Raw genomic sequence first — 24,188 nt, 5'->3', positions numbered from 1 at the left:
GAAGTTCTTCAAAGAGAGGATTGGACATACTTCCTAAGGACAAATCACTGAATGCATTGCCACAGTGGTAACAAGCCGTCTTTGATGTTCAAATAAAAGCACAATAAAGGAAACAAATGTCATGCGGAACAGATGTATGAATGTTTTTGAATGTCGCCTTGAACGTGTATAAGCAAAGACAGTAGAATTTCGGATATATATGCAATAAATAACCGGTAAATACAATCCACTAAATAACATATAGGCTATCAATATACTTTTATGATACGTCATAGAGGAACAGAAGTTAAACATTGTATGTGTAGAAGGCAGAAGCGCTGATGGTGTCAAGACTGGTACACTTTGATAGGTGCACTTGACACAAATACCTTTGGAAAGATGCTCGGCTTGTGTATGGAAGGCCTATACTACAGAAAACCTATCGACCAAACAGGGTTTTGTTAGGGGCACCCAAGATTAACCATTAGATACACTGGACATATTTTATAAAATATAGCTTTTCTAATAAAGCCTCTTTAGTTTTTACACTACAGAGTGCCAAGCACCTTCTCCAAAGCTTGTTGCTCCTGCTGAACACATGATTTTCACAAAGAGGTTCAATAAAGCTGATGTGACACACCGTCTGACACACATATATTTTTGATACTGTCGTTTGATATGATATGATTTGATTTGAGATATGATGCAGAGATTACGTTTTTTCACACAAAACTGAACAATGTTATATAAAATGGAGGAATTCAACATCAGGCTCAGTGGTGGTCAGAAACTATTTAAATACCAAACTGCAATAACAATAATGAACAATATACTGTCATACCTACCATACAGTCTACCATGCCATATCTAATAACAACAATGTCAGTTGGTCACATGGCTCACAAAGGACAGATTAAGTTGGGCTGGATCTGCACAGTAAATGCCTTCTCTATTTATCTGGTTGCCAGGGTGAGATATTTCACTTAGCAATGAGGTATAAAACACACACACACACACACACACACAGCGAGACCCACTAGTTACTTACTGAGTGTGAAGGCATACAATATATGATGACTACCTTTAATTTCTTACTTTAAATATATTTAAAATGATCAATATATTCAAGGGTTTTCAAAATGCTCAAGCAGCATCAAGCTCTACCAATCCCTATGCTATAGATGTGATCAGGGTGAAGAGGAGGGATCTGGTCTATGGGATCTCACACACTGAGGATCTACTGGATCTTCTCGTCACGGAGGGGGTCATGACAGCAGCCAAGAGGTCCGTCGTTCTGACCATCAGGACGCGAGCGGAGCAGAACTCCAGGGTGCTGGACCTCCTGCTGGCCAGAGGTGAAAGGGCTTGTCGCAAATTTTTCCATCCCTGTCTCATGCTGGCAGAACCAGACCTGTATCAGCGAATCAAGGCCTATGTGGCGGGAGTGAATGAAAGTATTCGAGACACAAGGAGACAGTTGATTGGATATTTGCTGGAGAGGGATGAGGAGGGAATGGGTAAAAGCACTGATGGAACTGTCACTCAGAAGACTTTGTTCGCCACCAAAGAGAGCAAGAGATCTAAAGCTCAAAAGGAAGACAGACGCACAGTCCCAGTTGTAACATCAGAGGTGCGTAAACCAGCACAGAATAAACCAGAAAACCTTTTCACCATCATTGCTTCAGGAGGGGAGCTTTCACTCCTGGAGGAGCTGTTAAAAGATACTGACACCAACGCTGTCAATTCCTCCAATGAGACGCTGTTACATGTAGCTGCTGAGCATGGCCGCCTGTCAGCCATCGAGCTCCTGCTCCTTAGAGGGGCCAGGCTGGACCTGCAGGACGGCGAGGGCCACACAGCTCTTCACAGAGCAGCCAGCAGGGGTCACACTGAGGTAGTCACAGCCCTCCTGAAGGCCGGGGCCCCCATCTACACCCTGGATACGCAGGCCAGGACTCCCATCCACCTGGCAGCAAAGAACGAGCACCTGGATTCAGTTAAGGCCCTAGTGGAGGAGGAGACCAGGCACTCCAAGAGCCAAACACAGGACTCGTTCCTCCACTTTGCAGCCAAGGAAGACAACTGGAGGCTGGCTGAGTTGCTGCTGCAGAGTGGGGCGGCTGTTGATGCCACAAATCACCATAAACAAACAGCGTTGTTCTATGCAGTTACCGAAAACAATGAGAGAACTGTGACTGTCCTTCTAAACGCAGGGGCTAAAGTTGACCATGGTGTTATTAATGAAGCTATTAAACTTAACCATGGATCAATTCTCCGTCTGCTGCTTGGTGAGTCTAATAACTTAGTGATATATGCAAATATACTGTATCACACACCCAGCTTTACATTGTGTGTGATCTATAGTGCAGTTGTGGTATTGTAAGTGTACACATAATATTGATAAATACAATCCAGTATCTAGTAATATCGTATCACTATGCATTAAAATAAATGTTGTTGTTTTGTTGCTAATTGTAATTATAATTACACATAAGTAAAGCATGAAATTGTGAATATTCATGTTTTCATCATCATATTTCTGCAAACCTCAGCTCATGCCAGAGGATCCCTCGGTGCAGAGGCTCTGGGCTCCGCTCTCTTCTCAGCTGTTAGAAACAACCAAGGTGGGGTGGCGGCTGCTCTGATAGACAGTGGAGCTGATGTGAACATGCACGACAAACAGGGGTACACTCCCCTCCTGTTGTCCGCTGAGCTGGGGCACACAGAAGTGTTCAGGTAAATGTCCTCTGACCTCCGACAAGGACTGGATGTCTCTAAAATACATTCACTTGGCTCTTCCACACATCCCAGACTTGCTGCTGAAAATATTCAGGGAATCTGAGAGCCAAGGAGAATCTGAGAGTCTGTGATTTTACATATTTCATAGTAGAGTTTTTATTTTTATGTTGCTTAAAATCATGGATCAATCATTATAGACATTTGAGTAAATAATGACTCTCATTTTTTTTTTTATCTCAGAGCTCTAGCAGTGAAACAAGCCAGACTAGATGCTGCTTTACCCAACCTCTCCTCAGCCTTACACCTGGCCGTCCACAGCGGCAGTGCGCCCATAGTACAGACACTGTTGGAGAAGGGATTAGATCCCAACACTACCGGACCTAAAGCCCAAACCCCTCTACACCTGGCCGCCCAACACAGCCAGTCAGTCTTAGTTAGTCTGTTGTTAAGAGCTGGGGCACAGGTAAATTCAGAGATATTGAAAGAAATATCTAAAAAAATGTCAAAGCAATTACTGATTTGTAGATCTTTACGCTTGTGAAGACTGTGTTAGTTGTGTGTTATTCCCTCAGGTAAATGAAGTCGCCCTGGACGGCCTGACTCCTCTGCATATAGCCAGTCAGCGGGGCAATGCAGAGACAGTAGTCCAGCTTCTTCGGGGCAAGGCGGACCCCAAAGCCAGGGACAAACTGGGGAAGACGGCCTTGCACTGGGCCGCCTCCACCCAGGGAGAAAACCCTGTGGTGGACTTGCTGCTCTCAGCCGGGTCCAACCCTAACACCACTGACAAAGAGAAGAAAACTGCTCTCCACCTGGCTGCTACGGAGGGAAATGTGGACGTTGTGAAATCACTGTTGTCCCACAAGGCCAAGGGACAGGCTAAAGACATGGATGGCTCCACGCCGCTCCATTATGCAGCAGCTAGCGGGCGTGCTAGCATGGTTACAGCTCTGCTACATTCACTCAAGAACAAGGGGATAGAGGAGAGAAATGTGTGGAGGAAAACCGCTCTGCATGCTGCGGCTGAGAGGGGGCATGACAGCGTGGTGGAGCTGCTCCTGGAAACTGGGGCAAAGATCAACGCAGTAGATAACAGTAGAGACACCCCGCTGCACTGTGCTGCCCGGGGGGGACACCAGGAAGTGGTGAGGAGGCTTGTGGGCTGGGGCCAGGCCGCGCAGATGGGACGGGGGAAGAGAGCGAACCTGCAGGCCACAAATAACGTGGGGAAGACTCCGCTGCAGGTGGCAGAGAGCGGAGACACACCGGGACACGAGAACATTGCAACCTTACTCAAGAGAAAGATGTTTCTCATCAAGTAGGGGAAGGGGAGGACAAATGACAGCAACTGAAAATGGAAGGATGAGTATTGAGTATTGATATTGATATTGTTGAGATATTGATATTGCTCTTACATCTGATATCTGTCCAGTCATTCTGGAAATCAGATCAATGTGAAACTCACATTGGTGACATCACATCGCTGACCTTGAAATCATCATATACTGTGAGAGGTGTTGTTTATTTTAAGTTACATGCACCCAAGTTATATGAATTCTTAATCACATTAAACAGAAAATGAATGCAGAAAGTAAAAAAAAAATGAAATAGTAAATTGGACATTCTTGGACATTGAAGAGAGTATGAAGGTTGGTTGTTGCAAGGATTGGTTTTCTAATTATAAGTCAAGTAAGTAGTAGGGAAACCCCCTTCAACCAGCAGACCAGGGTTCAAAGAAAAGAGAATTTTCCTATGGGGTCAATAAAGTATCACATTCAAAGAAATATGACTAATTAATTAATGATTAATGTAATTTGCTCTACGTAAAACTAAGTAACATTCTTACTGCAAAAGAAAAATGGAGTCTGTATTGACATCAAAGCCACTGTCATTCCCAAAAGTCTTTGATTTACAAATTTTCCATTTCCAAAATTTCATTTATACTGAGGAGATAATAATAATAATAATAATAATAATAATAATAATAACTTAGATTTATATAGCGCCTTTCAAGAGACCCAAGGACGCTTTACACAGTGAGGCAGACAAAACAAATAAAACAAGAACAGAAAATAATAATAGCAATAATTGCCGGGGATGAGAGAGTTAACTAGAGGCCATACTCCACCCTCGGATACTCTTACAGTTAGATATCATCAGTTTGTGATGTTCAATGCATTCCAGGAGTCTTTTTGTGATCAAGTGTTGTAATTTACTTTTTTGTTGTACCCACTTTCCCTCAACCTGCCATGTCTATTTCTACTTCAATTTGTGATTTCCAGAGTGAGAAGGGGGTTCTCTGTGCTCTATACATCTAGGTGGAGAGAGATTTTTCTTTTAACACTACTAAGGGGTAAACTTGCCTTGTGGTCAGTCGTTACACTCGACCCCATGCTCCCCTAGTCTACCACAAGGTGGAGCCATCAGTTTGGTAGTTTGGTTTTAGCATAATTCCACACATTTGTTTCCTAAAACTTGAGAGTGCATTATGTTTGCTTCAGAACTAGGTCAAAGAAGCCCAGTATCAAGATGTGAGTAGTCTACTCCAGCAGTTCTCAACGTGGGGTCCGGGGACCACCAGGGGTCCTTGATGGGGTTCCAGGGGGTCCCTGCAGCAAATTGAGGAATTGTTAAACTTCAGCATTATTTCATTTACAAGACGTTACCACAATTAGAAAATGTAGAAGAATGACTATTTTGATCATAGTTTCACTGTTATCTCTCTACCTACAATACAGATAGTCATGGGATTCTGGACAAAATCATATCTAGCAATAAAAATATTCTCAGATTTGAGCCCGAGAGACAAAATCTCATCAAATGTGAAATAAATAGTGAAATAAATGGTTTAGGGGAGGACCAAAATGTGACATACCGAAGTAAATAAATGTGCCTTATTTTTTATTTTATTATTTTTAAATAATTAACCATTATCCAACTGAATACTATGAAAATGTATCCCATTAAATATAATTTCACAGTAACAGATCTAATTTCCAAATGGCCTTTTGTCAAAAATAATAAAAAAATAAATAAGGAAAATAAAATCATTTAATAATAACACTTTTCCGAATGGCAAATTTCCCACTGGATTCAGTTTTGCCTTTATTGTTCTTTTCTTTTCTTTTTCTAAATGACACTACTATGCCGTTGGGGGAGCCTGATAGTAGACTGCTGTAAAAGAATGCAGTGCAGCATGTCGGCTACTACGTTGCTCTCGTTTCTATGACGACCACTTCCCATGTGTCATGTGACTTTGTTGTTGTCTGTCTCATGCTTCTGACCTGGCTAGCTTGAAATGGCGAGGAACGAGGAGAAACAACAAGGGAGATTGAACAGACTGTGGCTTCAGAAAGAAAGAGAGGGCAAGTAGCAGCCATAGCATTTATTGTCATTTAATGAAAACACGGTGGATAACACCCTGGCACGCGGCTAGTTAGCTTCTGGTAGCAGATAGGCTAACTAGCTAACGTTAGCCGTTTAGCTCCAGCGCCAACTACTGCTATCCCATCGTTCAGCCCCTGCTAACTGCAGTTAGACAGCTAAGTTAATTGTCGGTATCATCCTTAAATTAATTAATCCAGTTGAGGTGAAAAACGCACACAAAATTACTCTGTATAGCATTACTGTTAGCCATAATGTCTTCATCATCCCCACACTACCTTCTCTCCTCCTCAGCTTCTTGCCAAGGAAGTTATTCTAAAGTTTGCTTTCATATCTCCCTTCACAGAAGGACGAATTAAAGATGTGCATGAGCGCAGACCCAAACTGGTAATTAAAAAGCTGGGTAACACTTTACAATAAGGTACACAAAAACATGCGTAGTTACCAAGGAACAAGTAAGGAACAAATCAGGAACGAACTGCTAGTTAACGAATAGTTAACAGGGAGTTCCTGAATGACTCTGAATCAATAATGACAAGTTACTTAAGAACAGACTATTAGATACCATGTTAATGAACCAGTATCTAATGATTAGTTCCTGGATATCTGTGAATGCACATAATGACCACTTAATGTATCGTTCCTGATTAGCTCTGAATAAGATACTAAATGACATGTAAACAATAACAAATCATTACTTCCTTATTACCCCTATATTAGTTACTATTTTTGTGTCCCCTCAAGTAAAGTAGTGCATCATACTGAGTTGCTACTAAGAATACATCATTATTTTCTGATTATATTACAATTACTTACCATTTGTGTGTCCCCTCAAGTAAAGTTGAGCATCATACTGAGTTGTTATTAGGGAATGCATTATTTCTTCATGATTATCTTACCATTACTTACCATTTTTGTGTCCCCTCAAGTGAAGTAGTGCATCACCCTACCTAACAAATAACTACTAGAGTTGTTCATGGGTATGCATCATTACTTCATGATTATCTTACCATTAGTTACCATTTCTGTGTCCTCAAGTAAAGTTGAGCATGCTGTAATGCTGTAAATGGTGAGCTTGCTAAATTTTGAACTATTTGGTTACTAAGTCATTACTTTATAATACCAACTGTCAAGTCTAATTGAGAACAGACAAGTACATGACAAATACACAGTATATAGATGAACATTTTTATGCAATGTAATATCAAATGTAATAAAAATCGTATTAACAACAATCACCTACACAAATTTAAAAAACAAAATAACACCAATTTTACAGACAACAGAGATAAAAAAAAATTACTAACAAAATGTATTGAGTCTTAGCCTTTTTAAACACAAACACGACAACATGTACACACGTGCCATCATTCAAATGTAAAAACGAACTTGCCATAAACTTGCAAAACACTGAACTGTCATAAAGCAGAACAGTTCCGGAGTTAAAATGTCTGTAGTAGATACACAGATGTCAACATTTTTGACCTACTTAAAAAGACAACAGCAACTGGTAAAAGACCAACACCTAGTTGTGGCATGAGTGACAACTTATTTCAGCTGTAAGTAGCCTCCGCCAGGTTTCCACTGCTTTGGTCCTTGCTGAAAAACTTCTCGCCTCAGCCGTAAGTCGGTTTATACAGATGGTACACATAAAAATGTCCGCTGCTCTGACCATCCAGGAATGCTGATTTTAATGGGAATGACCGCTCTATCCATTCAAGTTCTGTGGGCTCATCTCATCGTAGCTCTGCATCCAGCCGGTCTTCTTCCTTCATGTCCTTTCCCTCATGGTCCTCAACAATCTGCTCCACAATGATCCTCATCCACACTCAGCTGCTCTTGTCGGTCTCCATCCACCTCTGCAATACAAGGACATGTATACACACAGTACATACAGTGTAAATTGTGTCACAGTATTCACTTTGAAACACTTACTGAATTACTTTAGCTTAGGCTCTAGACTGGATAGAATATTCCTTTAGCAAACACTGATGTCATATCTCTGTATGTGGTCATCCCTAAAATGGAGTAGTGAATGCATCAGATCCATGAATACATGAGTTGGGCTTTTAACAGTTGACTAAAACAGTAGTGAAATAATTTCCGACTCAGAAATATGAGAAGACAGTCCAGAGCAATGCTTAAGAGCAAAGCTTTGTGTTCCTCCCCTCAAAGTCATGATCATGTTTCATAGGATTCAACAGTTTCAATAGCAAAGCCCAGTAATTGTACTTACCGTATTTCCTCTAATATTGGCCCGGGCCTTTATTTACCTCAACTGCAGAGGGTACCAGGCCTTTATTGGAAGCAGGCTTATATTAGAGACAGGCCTTTATTTCTAATTCCCTCTGTTTGATAAGTATATTTGCTCATATTTTAGTACGAAGCCTCCTTGTTTTCTGATCTGCTTCTGTTGGGGTACGTTAGGTAGCCGTTTTTTTGTTACTGCAATGCATTATGATAATTACGGTAATCGATGACGGCATGCTCCAGAGACTTCTGCCCATAGAGATATAACAGTAGAGGGGACATGTCATGGAGAATTCCTATTCTGGAATGGGACCATATGGCAGCCATCTTACCTGGGTACACTTCTCAGCTGACTGTCATTGGAATCAATGGTGAAAGTGGCTTATGCTGCCATTATAATGCTAATATTTTTTTACTGAGACATCACTACTACTTTTTATTTAGCTCACTGTATGCAAGACAACTGTGACTAAAATGGTACCAAACATGAGCATTTTTTGTAGTCTGCAGATAAAAATAGCTAAACTATGTTAAGTAATTATGTTTTAAATCATAAAGATTATCTTCTAGAAGTATTTTAGTGGTGCATTTACTTTACAGAAACTATGAATGCTATTTTCAAGAAGACTTTATAATTCTCAGATTTCTTTGGTACTCTTTGGTACTGAGTAGTTGTATTAAGAGTATATATGAAAATCTGCTTATTTTTAATGTAAAACCCCCAAATGATCTGTTGTTGTAACAATAGACAAATGTTGGCAGCAATTAAATATCAACATCACTGAAACACACCTAACAATACACCCAGATAAAATATACAATAAAAGGCAAATGTAATGCCATTAAGTGGTTAGTGTGACAGCTCTAAGCCAATTTAAGCAGGTAATAATGGACATAGGCCCTCACTTTTTTTTTTTTACTTTACTGGCATGACATCTTAGCCTACAATTAAGATTACAATCCATAAAGAAATAATTTATATAGATGCCATCATGTAAACAAGTAGGCTACTACAGTAAAAACAAACAGCTCTACACTTGAATCAACTTAAAATCCACAGTAGCCTATACAGATATGCAAATGAATGTCCTCTCTGTCTGCCACCACTCGCCACTATGTGTCACTTCCATCATTAAGGTGCGTCTTGGCAGAAATAGCCTGCAATTCATTTTTAAAAAATCGCCGCATTTTCAGCAGCGGTGCCGCTACTGAGTACTATACAAATACTATAGAAAACACTATAGAACGTATGTTTAGCATGGCGGGTCGCAACTTTACGGTGGCGACCTGCCACAGTAGAATATAAACACTGGTTGGACATAATGCTGAATGATGTGAGCTGATTGTTCTCAGAAACAACGTGTTTGTATGGCAGCAGAGAGCTAGCCAACTAACATACAGCTGAAATGTAAAGATTACATCTAACAGCTAACTAGCTAACACATACCGTTACAAACTGTTTCAAATACAACTCCAGTCTGTTGGCTACTACTAGCCAGACATGTTGTGTTTTAAGTTGTGTCAGTTCAATTTAGCATATAAAACAGCCTCTATCTTCTACTCTACTGACGTGTGGAAGTTGATGCAGCTTCTCTGGTCTCTTTGGTCCTTTTAGTGCAGCAGTTTGGTCCAAATCAGGACAACAGTGGTTGCTTCCCATAGACAGCTGTTGTAAACTGTACCCAGGTAAGATGGCGGACGGTTATCCCACAGTCTATGACGTAATGTCCTCTCTAGCGAGCCATCTTGTGGCACTCGTACGTTACCACAAACTACAGTTACATGTATAACAGGCACCAGGAGTTTACCGGTATCCACCGTTGTTTGCGTGTAAGCTGAAGCTAACTGAAGCTAAAGTAGAATCTATACAATCATATCATATCGCCGTTTATTTCGATGCGCGAGCTCAGTCCACCTGACAGCCCTCTGTTCTGTCAGCGGAGAGAGAGACACAGACAAGCATGGAGGTTTCGGCGCATCGAGGGCTGACGCTTCCCGGAGTTTCCCGGGGGCATGGTTCCGGCCAGTGCCGAAAGCTGGGCGCCAATTTGTTCCCGGTGATCTGGCGAGATTTCGGCGGGGGTCCCGACGCCGACGTGTCACCGGGTGTCCCCGATGGGTACGGGCCGGGGGCGCGGTGGAGAGGACAGAGGTGGAGAGAGGAGACGGACACGGTCCAGCCATATTTGACCTAGTCTTGTTTCCTTTGTTTTTTTCCCCGGCCTGTATTTGGGGCCGGCCTTTATTTGTTCGTGTCGACCCCGGCCATTATCGGAGACCCGGATTTTAATTGACTACCGGCCACTATTAGAGGAAATACGTTAATCATTTTATATATATACTTTAAATCACACTGTTAATGTAACTGTTAATCTGTCCCACCTTACCTTGGCTAGAAAATTGCGATAGCATGGAATTTAGCTAACCTAGCTAACATACCAAAAGTAGCTCAGAGACTAACTTTTAGCCAACATACAGAATTTTAAATAGATAAAATAAATAAAATAAATGATCTAGTGTAACTTCTCCTCCTTCATCTTCGAGAAGACGACGTGCAGGTTGTTTCTTGCGCTGGCTTTTCTTTGTAGACTCCATCATTGCAGAGGTGGAGAACCACCGTAGCAGATTCAAACCAACAGGTTTTAAGATGACGCATGTGCAAAACGTTCAATAGAGCACTGTGAAAATGGCGCCGAAGCGGGCGGAAAAAGTTTTAAATTATTAAGAACAGCATTATTTCAGAAGGCAGTGCTGTAATAATCGCAAGTAAATATTTGTAAAATATGTTTTAGCTTTAAATTGCTTAACTCTTTCCGGGTCGGGGTTTCCTGTTATATAAAACTTAAAGGGAGGAACTGAAAAGTCTATCCAGTGCGAAGGCAGAGCGGACCACCGGGGCGTGCACTGGAGACACAGGATCATAATTTACGGTCACTGATGGGATATAGTCACACCCCGAAGGTAAGAAACATTTACCGTAATATCTAAGTTTGGATATCGCTTGAAAAACAATTTAAATTTATCTGTAATCCAACTTTTACACTGCTAACTTCGGCAATTATGTGTTATGATATTGATTGATTATGATTATGATATTGCATGGAGATATCTCATCCTTCCCCTCAGTTTCTAGCTGACGTTTTTGTTCATTTTGTCATGCTACCACCACAAGTAAACTAGGGTAATATAGTTAGATTATCATTTTAGATTAGCTATAGTTTGATTTGAGTTTGTTTTGGCCATGAATATCAGAGTGGGCTTGAGCTGTTTTGACGGTGAGAGAGAACAAAGAGCTGCTGGCGCTGCGAGGCGCTGCAGACTAAAGTACAGTAAGGCTTGGTAATGTTACATCAGTAGATATTCAACAACTTTATGCCACTGGTAAATGCCATATCCTGACTTATAGTGCTGTTTTTACTTAGCTAGCTCAGTCTAAATTATACAGTTTAGTTAATGGGCCATCGCTGAAACTGTTATATTATTATTATTATTATTCTATGAAACATGCCCATGGGAGTGAGGGGAGAAAAACAAAACTTGCTCTTGACTGTCTTCTCATATTTCTGAGTCGGAAATTATTTCACTACTGTTTTAGTCAACTGTTAAAAGCCCAACTCATGTATTCATGGATCTGATGCATTCACTACTCCATTTTAGGGATGACCACATACAGAGATATGACATCAGTGTTTGCTAAAGGAATATTCTATCCAGTCTAGAGCCTAAGCTAAAGTAATTCAGTAAGTGTTTCAAAGTGAATACTGTGACACAATTTACACTGTATGTACTGTGTGTATACATGTCCTTGTATTGCAGAGGTGGATGGAGACCGACAAGAGCAGCTGAGTGTGGATGAGGATCATTGTGGAGCAGATTGTTGAGGACCATGAGGGAAAGGACATGGAGGAAGAAGACCGGCTGGATGCAGAGCTACGATGAGATGAGCCCACAGAACTTGAATGGATAGAGCGGTCATTCCCATTAAAATCAGCATTCCTGGATGGTCAGAGCAGCGGACATTTTTATGTGTACCATCTGTATAAACCGACTTACGGCTGAGGCGAGAAGTTTTTCAGCAAGGACCAAAGCAGTGGAAACCTGGCGGAGGCTACTTACAGCTGAAATAAGTTGTCACTCATGCCACAACTAGGTGTTGGTCTTTTACCAGTTGCTGTTGTCTTTTTAAGTAGGTCAAAAATGTTGACATCTGTGTATCTACTACAGACATTTTAACTCCGGAACTGTTCTGCTTTATGACAGTTCAGTGTTTTGCAAGTTTATGGCAAGTTCGTTTTTACATTTGAATGATGGCACGTGTGTACATGTTGTCGTGTTTGTGTTTAAAAAGGCTAAGACTCAATACATTTTGTTAGTAATTTTTTTTTATCTCTGTTGTCTGTAAAATTGGTGTTATTTTGTTTTTTAAATTTGTGTAGGTGATTGTTGTTAATACGATTTTTATTACATTTGATATTACATTGCATAAAAATGTTCATCTATATACTGTGTATTTGTCATGTACTTGTCTGTTCTCAATTAGACTTGACAGTTGGTATTATAAAGTAATGACTTAGTAACCAAATAGTTCAAAATTTAGCAAGCTCACCATTTACAGCATTAAACTGCATTATTTTGGTGAGGACCAGTTGGTGCTTTATTCTGTTAATAAGGTGATGCTCAACTTTACTTGAGGACACAGAAATGGTAACTAATGGTAAGATAATCATGAAGTAATGATGCATACCCATGAACAACTCTAGTAGTTATTTGTTAGGTAGGGTGATGCGCTACTTCACTTGAGGGGACACAAAAATGGTAAGTAATGGTAAGATAATCATGAAGAAATAATGCATTCCCTAATAACAACTCAGTATGATGCTCAACTTTACTTGAGGGGACACACAAATGGTAAGTAATTGTAATATAATCAGAAAATAATGATGTATTCTTAGTAGCAACTCAGTATGATGCACTACTTTACTTGAGGGGACACAAAAATGGTAAGTAATGGTAAGATAATCATGAAGAAATAATGCATTCCCTAATAACAACTCAGTATGATGCTCTACTTTACTTGAGGGAACACACAAATGGTAACTAATGGTAATATAATCAGAAAATAATGATGCATTCTTAGTAGCAACTCCGTATGATGCACTACTTTACTGATTTGTTCCTTACTTGTTCCTTGGTAACTACGCATGTTTTTGTGTACCTTATTGTGTGTTACCAAAAGCTGTTTAACAATGTTATCTGTTCACACATCTCAGTTTCACATCACACTTTCATATGGACTTTCACATTGTTGTTGTTTCACACCTGTTCCCTTTCTTCCACAGTCTACTCTTAATTCTGCTTCCTCTGTGAAAAAGTGGATCCCTAGCATCAAGAGTGAAATAGAGTATTACTTACAGGTAGGTGTTTCTAATGTGTGATATGAGGAAACTCTAGGGTATCAACGCTGGCAGAGGATTGAATGGTCTGCATGAAGTTAAATGATATGTATTTTTGTTTCTTGCCCCTCAGCAGTCCCAGCTTTCTCACTATCCAGAGAGGAAGATAGCAGAGTTTCAGCTGTGCATTGAAGCTTTAGAAAAAGAGTACAAACGCTTCATCACTAAACTACGAGTTCTTGACCCCTCCTGTAAACATAAGCCATGGACTCCTCGAGCATACTCCAAAAGGAGAGCGGACACACAGGACTCTCCAAGCTCCGGTCAGCTCATTAAAATGTTCTTCATTACTTAATTCATAATAAACTAAAAGCTAGTGAAGAGCTGGCATGATGCAGCCCTGAAATTAAGAAATGCTTGCCTTGCCATGCATATGTTTTAATTACTGATTCAGACTGATGAGTAGGGGTGTAACGGTTCAGAAAACTCACGGTTCGGTTCATATCACAGTTTTGGGGGTCACGGTATCAGGTCGGTTCAGTATATATAGGCCTATCTGGTGCCCTGGGGAGGGGAAATACAATTTTGCCTGAATGAAAACTTTTTTCACCAAAAATTAAAGTCCAGTATAACTAAATCAACAGACTTTCAAAAGTAAATACTCCTCTTTGTTATTATAACATAAAATATCCCTGCATTGTAGGCTACGTAATCAACATGAATTGCAACATAAAATGCAACCTTCAGTGGCTTTACTCCAGGGCATCGACATAAAATGCAACTTAAATCATGTACTGAAATCTTCCACTACTGAATAGGGCTACAAATCTTTCGCTATAAACACCCTCACGTAGTGATGTGCGGGTCAATCCGAAACCCGCGGGTCCCGCAGGTTTATCCGCGGGTGGGGCGGGTTGGGTCGATTGAAGATAATACTGAGAACGAACGGGAGGGTTCGGATGTTGATGTGTCGATCGGGCAATCGCGGGTTGAAAAAAACCTGACCCTCGCATCACTACCCCCAAGGTTTTGGTTATTGCTCTGTGCCTGTTTGAACTCACACTGAGCAATTGCTTAAAAGCTGCGGGAAGAGCAAGTTGTTTTGGTCCTACCAGCTCTCCTCCTCCTCTCTTCCTGCTGTCAGTGTGATTGCAGAGTGACGTCGGGCTCTTCTGTGGCGCACTGCCACAATATCGGCACGGAAGCCACAAAATCAAAAGTTGGTCAATGTATACAAATTTATCCAAATCGATCTCTAATGCGCCAATGTGCGCATCACGTCATGTCTGTCATTTGGTGATCCACAGACCAGCAGAGCAGCAGCATTGTAGACGACCCTGAAACTGAAACTCATCGTAGATTGACATGTAATTCTCACAACTGATTGGACAGATACTCTCCAGGGAGATCAGACCCACGTGGGGAGTGGGGGGACACAGAACCGAATGAAACGCGGCATGCATGCGCGCACCGACCCGTGGGTGGCGAACCGAACAGTTCGGATATTTTTTCGGGAACCATTTCACCCCTACTGGTGAACATACTGCATTAGAACAGCCAGCAGCTTTTAGAGAGGTTCTGAATCATCTTTCTGTCCTCTGATTGTTCATTTCTCCCTGTGCTCTCACTCTTACAGTTAAAAAACCATGGAGCTGTGAGTCACATGACACTAGTGGACCAGTGAGTGGAGCTGACAGCGACTTGGCCAGCAAATGGACAGGAAGTAGTAAACCCTCAGCCAGTGAGAGACAGGGACATCTCAGCCAACTGGAGACCAAGCCCAGAACCTGTGTTCCCACCAAGCCCATTTTAGGGTCTTTGGAGCCAGCCTGTGCGGACCAGGACCAGGACCAGGACCAGGACCAGCCCCTCTCGTTTGACCGCACACGGTTGGCGGTGGCCGTTGCTGGCTTCAGAGGACCATCAGCTCAGCCAGGCGCCTCTCAGACACAGAGCCTGGCCAGGGTACTGCAGTCGGGCCTGCCAAACCTCTATAATTCTCCTCTGGGACAAAGTTTTTCCACCCAGAGTAAAGACACTGCAGGGGTTAGAGAGGACAAGGCAGTGATGGGATCTGTTATTGGACAGAAGGGCGCAGTCCAAGAACATAAGCCAGGGTTTGGAACAACAGAGAGGATACCTGGGAAATCCTCCAACACTGGGACAATGGAAGAGAGGACAGGTCATGTCCTGGGACTAGGCTGTTATTCCACTTCTGATGAGGAGTCTGACACGTGACATTTGTAGATTGTCATATAATGGTACATGGATAGCAGGTTCACCATCTTCTACATTTTGCATTAGAATAAATTATTTTATGGAAACTCTTGATTCCTTGTCTTCATTCATAGGTTTCCTAACTCTGAATGGTAATGAAATAATCTCACACGACCTGTTGTGTAACTGGAGCACTGACCAAACCAAAAAGAGATGAGCTGTTTGATGACTGCATTTGGGTATTTAGGGTTGAGAATTTCCTTGTCATTTTCATGCAGCATTTCTGCTGTGCTTATAACCTTGTGTAATCAGTCATCATTACCACAAGTAGCTCCATTATGCAAAAGAAAAGAGGCAGGCTGTGTGAGAAAGAGAGAGCAACGGAGAAGATACTTGCTGATTCAGTGATTCATTTTCAGACTTCTTGCCTAGTTATACTAACTAGAGCAGCAGCGCTGAACACGACCTGATTAGACCCCAAACCCCTCCCACCCACCACCCCACTGTGCTGCTGCTATGAGGGCCGCTTTCAACATGACACTTCTGGGAAACGGGTGCATTAGCTCATAGAACGCAGGCACTTTATGCAGTCTACGGTTAAGTTTGACGTAGTTGCCCTTCTAGATAGCTCTGTATGCACAGTGCAAGGTGGGGCTTCCCTTGCTCTTTACAGGGTCCTGGAGAAAGAAATGAAACTCACACCTGAGACCGTTGAGAGCTCGAGCCCGAGAGCTGCACATTTTAATCAATTAAAGATTTTAATCAGTGTTTGTATAGAGAACCAGGATCAGTTTGGTTTGAAAGAAAGACGGTGTTTCCTATTTCAGGATAAAGCTTTGCTTTGCATTACAGTGTGCACAACACTATTGGGCTACATCACATGATCTGTACATCATTAGTAGCCTTTTGCTTAGAAATGACCAAATATTGCATGAAATGGGACATTTTAATGTGATTCTGGCATATTGTGGGTGCACAATCAATGTAAACGACTGTAATGAGAGTGTTTTTGTAGTGTTAACTGTGTGTGAATAATGTGTGTGTTTTTGCAGAGCATTTTACATAATAGTGGTAAATATTTATTCCACGTATGGAAGGTGTCATTTTGATGTGAGGGAGACAGCACTGCAGATAAGCAACCTCTGTCCAACAGCAAGGCTGATTATTAATTGCACTAGCAAGCTCCCATCTATGAGGTTAAAGTGACGCCCTTTAGTAAAAACCACCAAAAGCCTACTATGCCTGCAAACTTAACATTCTTGGTCAACCCCCTATCTTCCTCGAACCACCAACAGAGCGCTACAGCTGTTGCATGGAAACTGCTGCAACCACAGTGAAGGAACAATGTGATTGCACAGTATCCAAGGAGACACGAAACCCAAAGATGGCAGAGAGACCACGGTGGTATAAACTATTCATTGAGTGCGGAGGGGAGTGGTGAGTGTTCAGCTTTCCTGTAAGTCTAAGTAAGCCAGTTCTGAGATATTGGTTGGGGTTAAACTTCTCACCTCTCTCTCTCTCTCTCTCTCTCTCTCTCTCTCTCTCTCTCTCTCTCACTCTCTGTGTCTCTGTCTCTGTCTCTCACTAGTAGCTTTTTTCATACAGCCAGCATGAAAGCCAACGCAGAGGCATATGTCTTTTTCATGTGGCAGCATAATCTTCCCACCAAGATTACTCTGTGTGCTTCTGAAACTGCTGTATCACTGTTTACTAACAAACTGCCTTAAATCAGATCAGATCAGATCAGAAATACTTTATTAAAGAATGATTTGCAAGAATGATTTACATAGTTAACATGGTCTGATTGCTGTCAATCTGCTATTGACACTAATACATTTTTTGAATGGTTTAAATGCTAAAGATAAATATTCACATTCAATACAAGATTCATTTATTTGGAAGACCACAGCATAGAACGATCTCATCTACAGGTGAATTTGGTGGGTGTGAGAGAAAATCCCCCAGCAATGTAAAAAGTATGTTAATTTGGCCACAAGACCGAAAACACTAGACATCGCACATAAACTGCTTCTAACATAATTGTGTTCATAGTTACTCAGTCTTTCCTTCCATGGAATTTGTGAGAAGGTCTCGTTCTGATGATGCCTTGAGGCTGCTGGTTTCTCTGTGTGGTTAGTGAGGTGGGGGTCAGCAGAAACCTCCAATTTCCTTCCTTTAAAACTTTGCTACTGTTTTCTGTACCAGGCAAAGACAAAGGTGGTTTAGTAATCACAACTTGATAAGGCTTTATATAATACAGTAGCAATGTATAAATACTGTGTGTGTGTGTGTGTGTGTGTGAGAGAGAGAGAGAGAGAGAAGTTGCAATAGATTAGATAGATTAGTGAAAAAATGTTAGTGAAAAATTAGTGAAAATCTGTCAGTATGGTCATCAAAGTCCTATGCATCCATGCAGACCAGAGGACAGAGATGGATGGATGTATGAGTGTGTGTGTGTGTGTGTGTGTGTGTGTGCGCATGTGTGCGTGAGAAGTAACGTGGACTTGTCACATGTATGTGTGGTTGGAAATTGTGGGTTCCTGAGTGTCTTCACAGCTGAGGCGTCTTTTTTTAAAGCAGAGGTGATCAGACAAAGACACACACCTCTTGCATGCAGAGGCAACACACACACACACTCCCCGTCTCTCTGTCTCTCTGTCTCTCTGTCTGTGACCTGCACCATGAGCTACGACCAGAGCTATCCATTCCCACAGGTTTTTCTTGTGGACAACAGCGAAGGTCCCCAGCACTCCGCCCAGCCTCCCAGTCTGGTCCCCTGCTGGTCCTTCCCCCCGGCCCAGGAGAGGGTGAGGAGCCGCGGGAAGAGCCGGGGCTGCATGGGGGTCAGTCCTGGCCTGTTGCTGGTTCTGCTGTTGCTGCTGCTGCTCATGTTTGCGGCCCTGGGGCTCGGAGCCTACCAGATTTACAAAATACAGAGAGAGCTGGCTAAGATGAAACAGGTAAGGAGCTACTGGTTGGGATGGGAGGTGGATATGGAGGAGAGTGTAAGAGAGGAGGCATGAGAAATGCTAGAAGATGCAAAGAGCTTTTACTGAAATGAACAGGTGAATGATGATTTCAGCGGTATGTGAGGATATTAGTTTGGGATTGAGGAAAAGGAGGATGGGCACAGAGCTTTACAGTATATTAGATCACCAAGAGTGAAAGATGGAGAGATGTGAGTGTAGTAAGAGGTTGAGCAATAGTTGGCAGTAGATGTCACTGACATGCCTTTGTGTAAAACATTGCCCTTTTCTTTCTTCTTGCAGAATTTAAAATAGACTTTTAAATTCACATTTAATACAAGGAGTTTTGAATGGGAATAAAACTGCAAAAACATAATTAATTATGTATGATTTCTCTCACCATTACCACAAGAGGGGGAGATAGGTGTAAGGTGGGCAGAGTGGAACAAAAGCTGTCTGGAAAATTATTTAAATTATTAAACAAAACCTCAAACTTAACCCATTAACTCCTTTCAACATGAACTCCTTTTAAAATCATTTTCTTCATCTAGAACAATTCATGCGCCTCACCACTGCTGTGACATTTAAAAAATGTAAACCAAGGATGTAATCATTTCAGTTGTGGTCACCAGTCCAGTGAGGCAGGATATCCTTTTCATAACTCACATTCAGAGACAATTTTTAGATGAAGACAGAAGCACAAGTACTTTTGTGTGATGTGGTATTGATTTTTCTCTTTCTGTTTCATCTGACAGGAGGTTGATACAGAGAAAGAGTTTCATACACCTGAGAAGCAAGTTGGTAAGTCACCACCACTCTCTACACCTCTCTCACCTTGCAGGATATTTTTTCCATTAAAGGGAAAAGTGTTGCTAATAAAGAAAAAAAAGAGGTGATGTGACTGTAATCTAATGGCTGTTTTAGGTCTCTATGAACCTGAGTTGAACGGAGAAAAGACAGACAGTAGACCTGCAGCACATGTCATAGGTAAGCATCAATATTTCAAGTCTTCTACTCCAGTGGTTCTCAACGTGGGGTCCGGGGACCACCAGGGGTCCTTGAGGGGGCTCCAGGGGGTCCCCAGCAAATTGATGAATTGTTAAACTTCACCATTATTTCATTTACAAGAAGTTAACACAATTAGAGAATGTAGAAGAATGACTACTTTGATCATAGTTTCACTGTTATCTCTCTACCTACAATACAGATAGTCATGGAATTATGGACAAAATCATATCTGACAATAAAAATATTTGGGTCCGAGAGATAAAATCTCATCAAATGGGGGTCCATGGCCTTAATGTGGACTAAATTAGGGGTCCTTGATATGAAAAAGGTTGAGAATCACTGTTCTACTCTATACCACTCTATGCTTCTCCACTCTAGGACTGAAATATGTAACATATTTTCCCTCCTCCTGCAGGGCGGATTCACACAGATGTATCCCATAAGACCTTGCGATGGGAGCCACAGGTGGGCCGGGCGTTCACAGCAGGGGGCGTAGTTTACCGGATTGAAGATGGAGGGCTGCAGGTCAACGACACTGGACTCTACCACATTTACTCACGAGTGGAGTTGCTCTTTAGGCACTGCTCCCAAACAGACTCCTTTGTTCACTCGGTGTTTGTGAGGAGAGCAGGGCATCCTTTACCTCTGACCCTGATGGAGGGCCACAGAGTTGGTTTCTGCAGCCAGAAGCAAAGTTATTTCTGGACATCAGATAGTTACCTTGGTTCCGCCCTGCAGCTGCAGGAACGCGACAGAGTATTTGTGAATGTATCGCACCCCACATATCTTAGTCATCAACATCATGCCAACTTCTTTGGTCTCTACAAGATCTAAGAGTTCAGGATGATAGGCTTCACTCACTGTTTGACAGTCTATCAGTTAAATTTAACAGTGAGAGAATATCAAATGTCACGATCTAATCTTTGTCATCATTGTACCCAGATGATTCCTATGAGCTATGACTAATAGCTGCAGTAGCAATGGTAATATTACAGGTTAAGTAATGGTAAAACCCAATAAAAAACATATTGCATATTCTGTTTATTTTCAACTTTAGATTGTATAATTAAATGAGATGTTCCTTGTACATTATGGATGCTGTGAGAAATTGCAGTTAACACTAAGGTGCTGGTTTAGTTGGAACATTTTTTAAAGTATTTATATTATGATCTGACACTGATGATGTCAGGTCTGAATGTATGGTTATGAAACAGTGAATTGTTTGTCATATCTCGGAAGTTTTAAGGTAAATAAAGAGGTAATTTTGTCTAAGAGGAAGTGAATCTTACTTGAAGTTGAAACAGTTCAGTGTTCTGGTAATATGTAAAGTCTTTCTCATTGAAATCTGGAAACGTTTCATGGAGCAAGCAATCATGCAACCAACACCCACAGCAGTTTTGGTCATGACCACTGGAAAGTGTGCAGGTAGATGAAGACACCAACTCAATATTTCTTTCCTCCTGACAGAAAAAAAAATACAGTATATATTTTTAGGATAATGTAATAGTCTTGATTTTGATATATTCCAGTGGGGCACTGCAGTAGCCTCAGAGGAGCAGCGGGCTTGTGACTTGAAGACTGCCGGTTTGAATCCCCAAACTAACACCCTTCCTCTACGGCTGAGGAGCCCTCAGCAAGAGAGCAAGACTCCTAACCCTCAACGGCCCTGATGGAGCTGCTGAGCGGCCGCAGTAGAAGACTGTGATTGCACAGGTGTGAATTTGATGCAGGGCATGCTGGAAAAGAATGTGCGCAGTCAACCTTCCTTGGTTAAATAAAAAAAAAAAAAATTAGGGTTTAGAGACCACATCGCAAGTGCAGTTGCATTGTTGCAGTGCTTTTATGCTTTTTTGAAGACGTGCAGGCTGGGCACAGATAAGGGGAGAATGCAGCGGCAGGCCAGGCAGACCTCAAATGCGACATAACGTGTTCGTCTCTATCTGCGTTTCCTTCCTGTGTGAACATGACAAGGGTCTCTGCCTCTACGTCTATCGATTTTTGCTCAAGATGACACAACATTTACAACGAATTCGAACTTCCTTCTATACACATTATGTGTATAGAAGGATATATATTATTATATATTATTATTAAACTTTATTTCATTTTTACATTTCAAGAGGTTGTACTCCTCATAAGAAGAGTTGAATCTTTTATTGCTCGACAGGCTGGCCCTCCTGGACTATTTGATGGTCTGGCCAAATGAAATTTTCTTTTCAAATGGGTAAACTGTCTGTCTGTCTTGGCTTTTTTTTTTTAAAAGAGAAACCAACTTCTGCATTTCAGTCATTCAGGGCTCAACCACAAGATACTCAAACAAAACTGAATGGTGACTAATTAGTGGAAACAAATTAAATCATATGGGCTCATATCATTTTTGATTTGGAAAGATGTCTGCAGATTGGACTGTGATAGATTTAGGGAGTTTTAGAAGATGATTCATTCCAAAACCTCTGAATGCAAGACTGCAAATGATTTCTATTTTATTTCTACCAGAATCCATGGAGAGCTTCTGCACATTTAGATAAACGCAAAACTTTTTAAGGCATTAAAACTTAGCAAGAAGTCAAGATAACTGCATTTATCTGTGCACCAATGTTCCCTTTTCATGAACTATTCTTACCCACCTGCATCTTAATGAAACAAGTTTATGAATGATGGATATTCTGTAGATTTCTGCTACAGAATCCTCTTCCATTTATATTCCTGTCTGTAGGTAAACGCAAAAATAGATCTCTGATCTATAGTAATAGTTAGACCTTTGGATCCTCGAATTTGGCAACCTGCAAAACAGTACTTGAATTGTAGTGTAAAATCCCTTAAAGACAATGTAGAGCAGTCATAAACATGCTGTATGTTCATGCAGACAAATATTCAAAGACAATATCTAGGGGGGAAGATGTTCTCTGAGTTCCAAAATAAAATAGTATTGTATTCAGTTTTTAGGGACCAGCAGCAGAGCTGCTTGTGTTTGTATGTATTCTTCTTTCTTTCTTTCTTTCTTTCTTTCTAAAACTGCCTTCCCATGCATGAAAACTCACCAAACTTACGCACATAGCTCCAGTTCCATGCCAAACGACACTCACTAAAGTCTGGGGCAAATAGTCCAGATGGTGGCGCTACAACAGCGGTCTAAAGTTTAAAACTTAAAAAATCATAAAAAATCAACTATACAGCTCTGTAATTTTCTGAGGTTATTGGCCCAAACAAGACAAAACTTTCATACACTGGTACCCAGTGGCGTGTCCAGGCCATTTTGACAGGGGTGGCCGAGGTGGGGCACAGACTCAAGCAAGGGTGGCACTGAGTGCAGCATTTAGGACGGATGTAGGCAGGTCCCATTGCTGTGTGGGTGCTGTTGTGTTGAAAGGACGTGTTTTAATCGCTTTTTGGGTTCAACTGTTTGATTGTGTTTGCCGTGTGTGTTTACAGCCCACCTAGCAGCGCTCCCGGCTATCTGGAGGTATGAAAGCTCTACAGTGAAGTGATGAAATGCTACGGAAGAGGATTAGAGCCACGTGAAAAATTTGAGTTCTGAGATTAATCTCAGAATTTTTTTCTCAGAAGTCTGACTTTAATCTCAGCATTCTGACTTTAAACTCAGAATTCTGATTTTAAACTCTAATTCTGAGATTAATCTCAGGACTCAAATAATTTTTTCACGTGGCCCTAATCCTCTTCCCTACAGGGTCCAGGTTGAAAATAACCAGAATTATCAGGCATCACTGTCTACTGTATGCATATAAAAAATGTGGGCTACTAACATTACCTCTTCGTTTTTATCTTCAGGTGCGTGCTGCGTTTATCTTTGCCATTCAGTTTGGTCAGACATAGTTTTTTTTTTTTTTCACATAAAAGATCCCTAACTTGATGGTCCCGCCTCTAACACGGCCATCAGCCAATCATAACTCATTTTGGGGCGGCACCTGGGGTGGCCAATCAGATTTCAGGGGTGGCCCTGGCCACTAGACCCGTCCCTGCGTACCTATACTAAATTATGAAGTCCACCACTCTGTTTTTATTAAAAACTGTAAAACGAATTAAATCTAACTAGTCCCACATACTTTGCACAAATTACATGAAAATCACTACAGAGCATCATTAGAGTGAGGGAGACAGAAGCCGCAACACATTTTGTAAACACACACAGCAAAACTACTGGACTATGGAGGCCCTGAAGGACAAACCATGCATAAAGGCTAATCGCTAAAAGTTCTTTTTGTTCTTTTTGCGTTCACATTGTCAGTTCATT

The 24,188-nt window shown here is 41.4% G+C and overlaps 3 protein-coding genes across 4 annotated transcripts; all 3 read left to right on the top strand.

Annotated features, from left to right (window-relative positions):
- Positions 1 to 1,090: 1,090 nt before the first annotated feature.
- On the top strand, positions 1,091 to 4,040 carry caiap (CARD- and ANK-containing Inflammasome Adaptor Protein). The gene is made up of 4 exons (XM_071895689.2): positions 1,091 to 2,267; positions 2,532 to 2,715; positions 2,959 to 3,181; positions 3,291 to 4,040. Exons 1-4 carry the CDS (start codon positions 1,091 to 1,093, stop codon positions 4,038 to 4,040), a joined length of 2,334 nt encoding a protein of 777 aa, XP_071751790.2.
- Positions 4,041 to 5,965: 1,925 nt separating this feature from the next.
- LOC139908841 (uncharacterized) lies at positions 5,966 to 16,031 on the top strand. 2 transcript variants are annotated; one of them, XM_078285738.1, is made up of 5 exons: positions 5,966 to 6,083; positions 6,449 to 6,489; positions 13,692 to 13,766; positions 13,882 to 14,068; positions 15,382 to 16,031. In XM_078285738.1, exons 1-5 carry the CDS (start codon positions 6,017 to 6,019, stop codon positions 15,981 to 15,983), a joined length of 972 nt encoding a protein of 323 aa, XP_078141864.1. In that variant the 5' UTR covers positions 5,966 to 6,016; the 3' UTR covers positions 15,984 to 16,031. The 2 variants fall into 2 exon arrangements, with proteins under 2 accessions (XP_078141864.1, XP_071751783.1); XM_071895682.2 differs by having other exon boundaries at positions 13,879 to 14,068.
- Positions 16,032 to 18,556: 2,525 nt separating this feature from the next.
- faslg (Fas ligand (TNF superfamily, member 6)) lies at positions 18,557 to 21,176 on the top strand. The gene is made up of 4 exons (XM_071895667.2): positions 18,557 to 18,922; positions 19,684 to 19,729; positions 19,853 to 19,915; positions 20,352 to 21,176. The coding sequence occupies exons 1-4, from the start codon at positions 18,644 to 18,646 to the stop codon at positions 20,768 to 20,770; spliced, it is 807 nt and encodes a 268-aa protein (XP_071751768.1). The 5' UTR covers positions 18,557 to 18,643; the 3' UTR covers positions 20,771 to 21,176.
- The last annotated feature ends 3,012 nt before the right edge of the window (positions 21,177 to 24,188 follow it).

The sequence above is a fragment of the Centroberyx gerrardi genome, chromosome 9, assembly GCF_048128805.1.
Source record: "Centroberyx gerrardi isolate f3 chromosome 9, fCenGer3.hap1.cur.20231027, whole genome shotgun sequence".
Classification (NCBI taxonomy): Eukaryota; Metazoa; Chordata; class Actinopteri; order Beryciformes; family Berycidae; genus Centroberyx; species Centroberyx gerrardi.
This window is presented reverse-complemented; position numbering and strand designations above follow the sequence as displayed.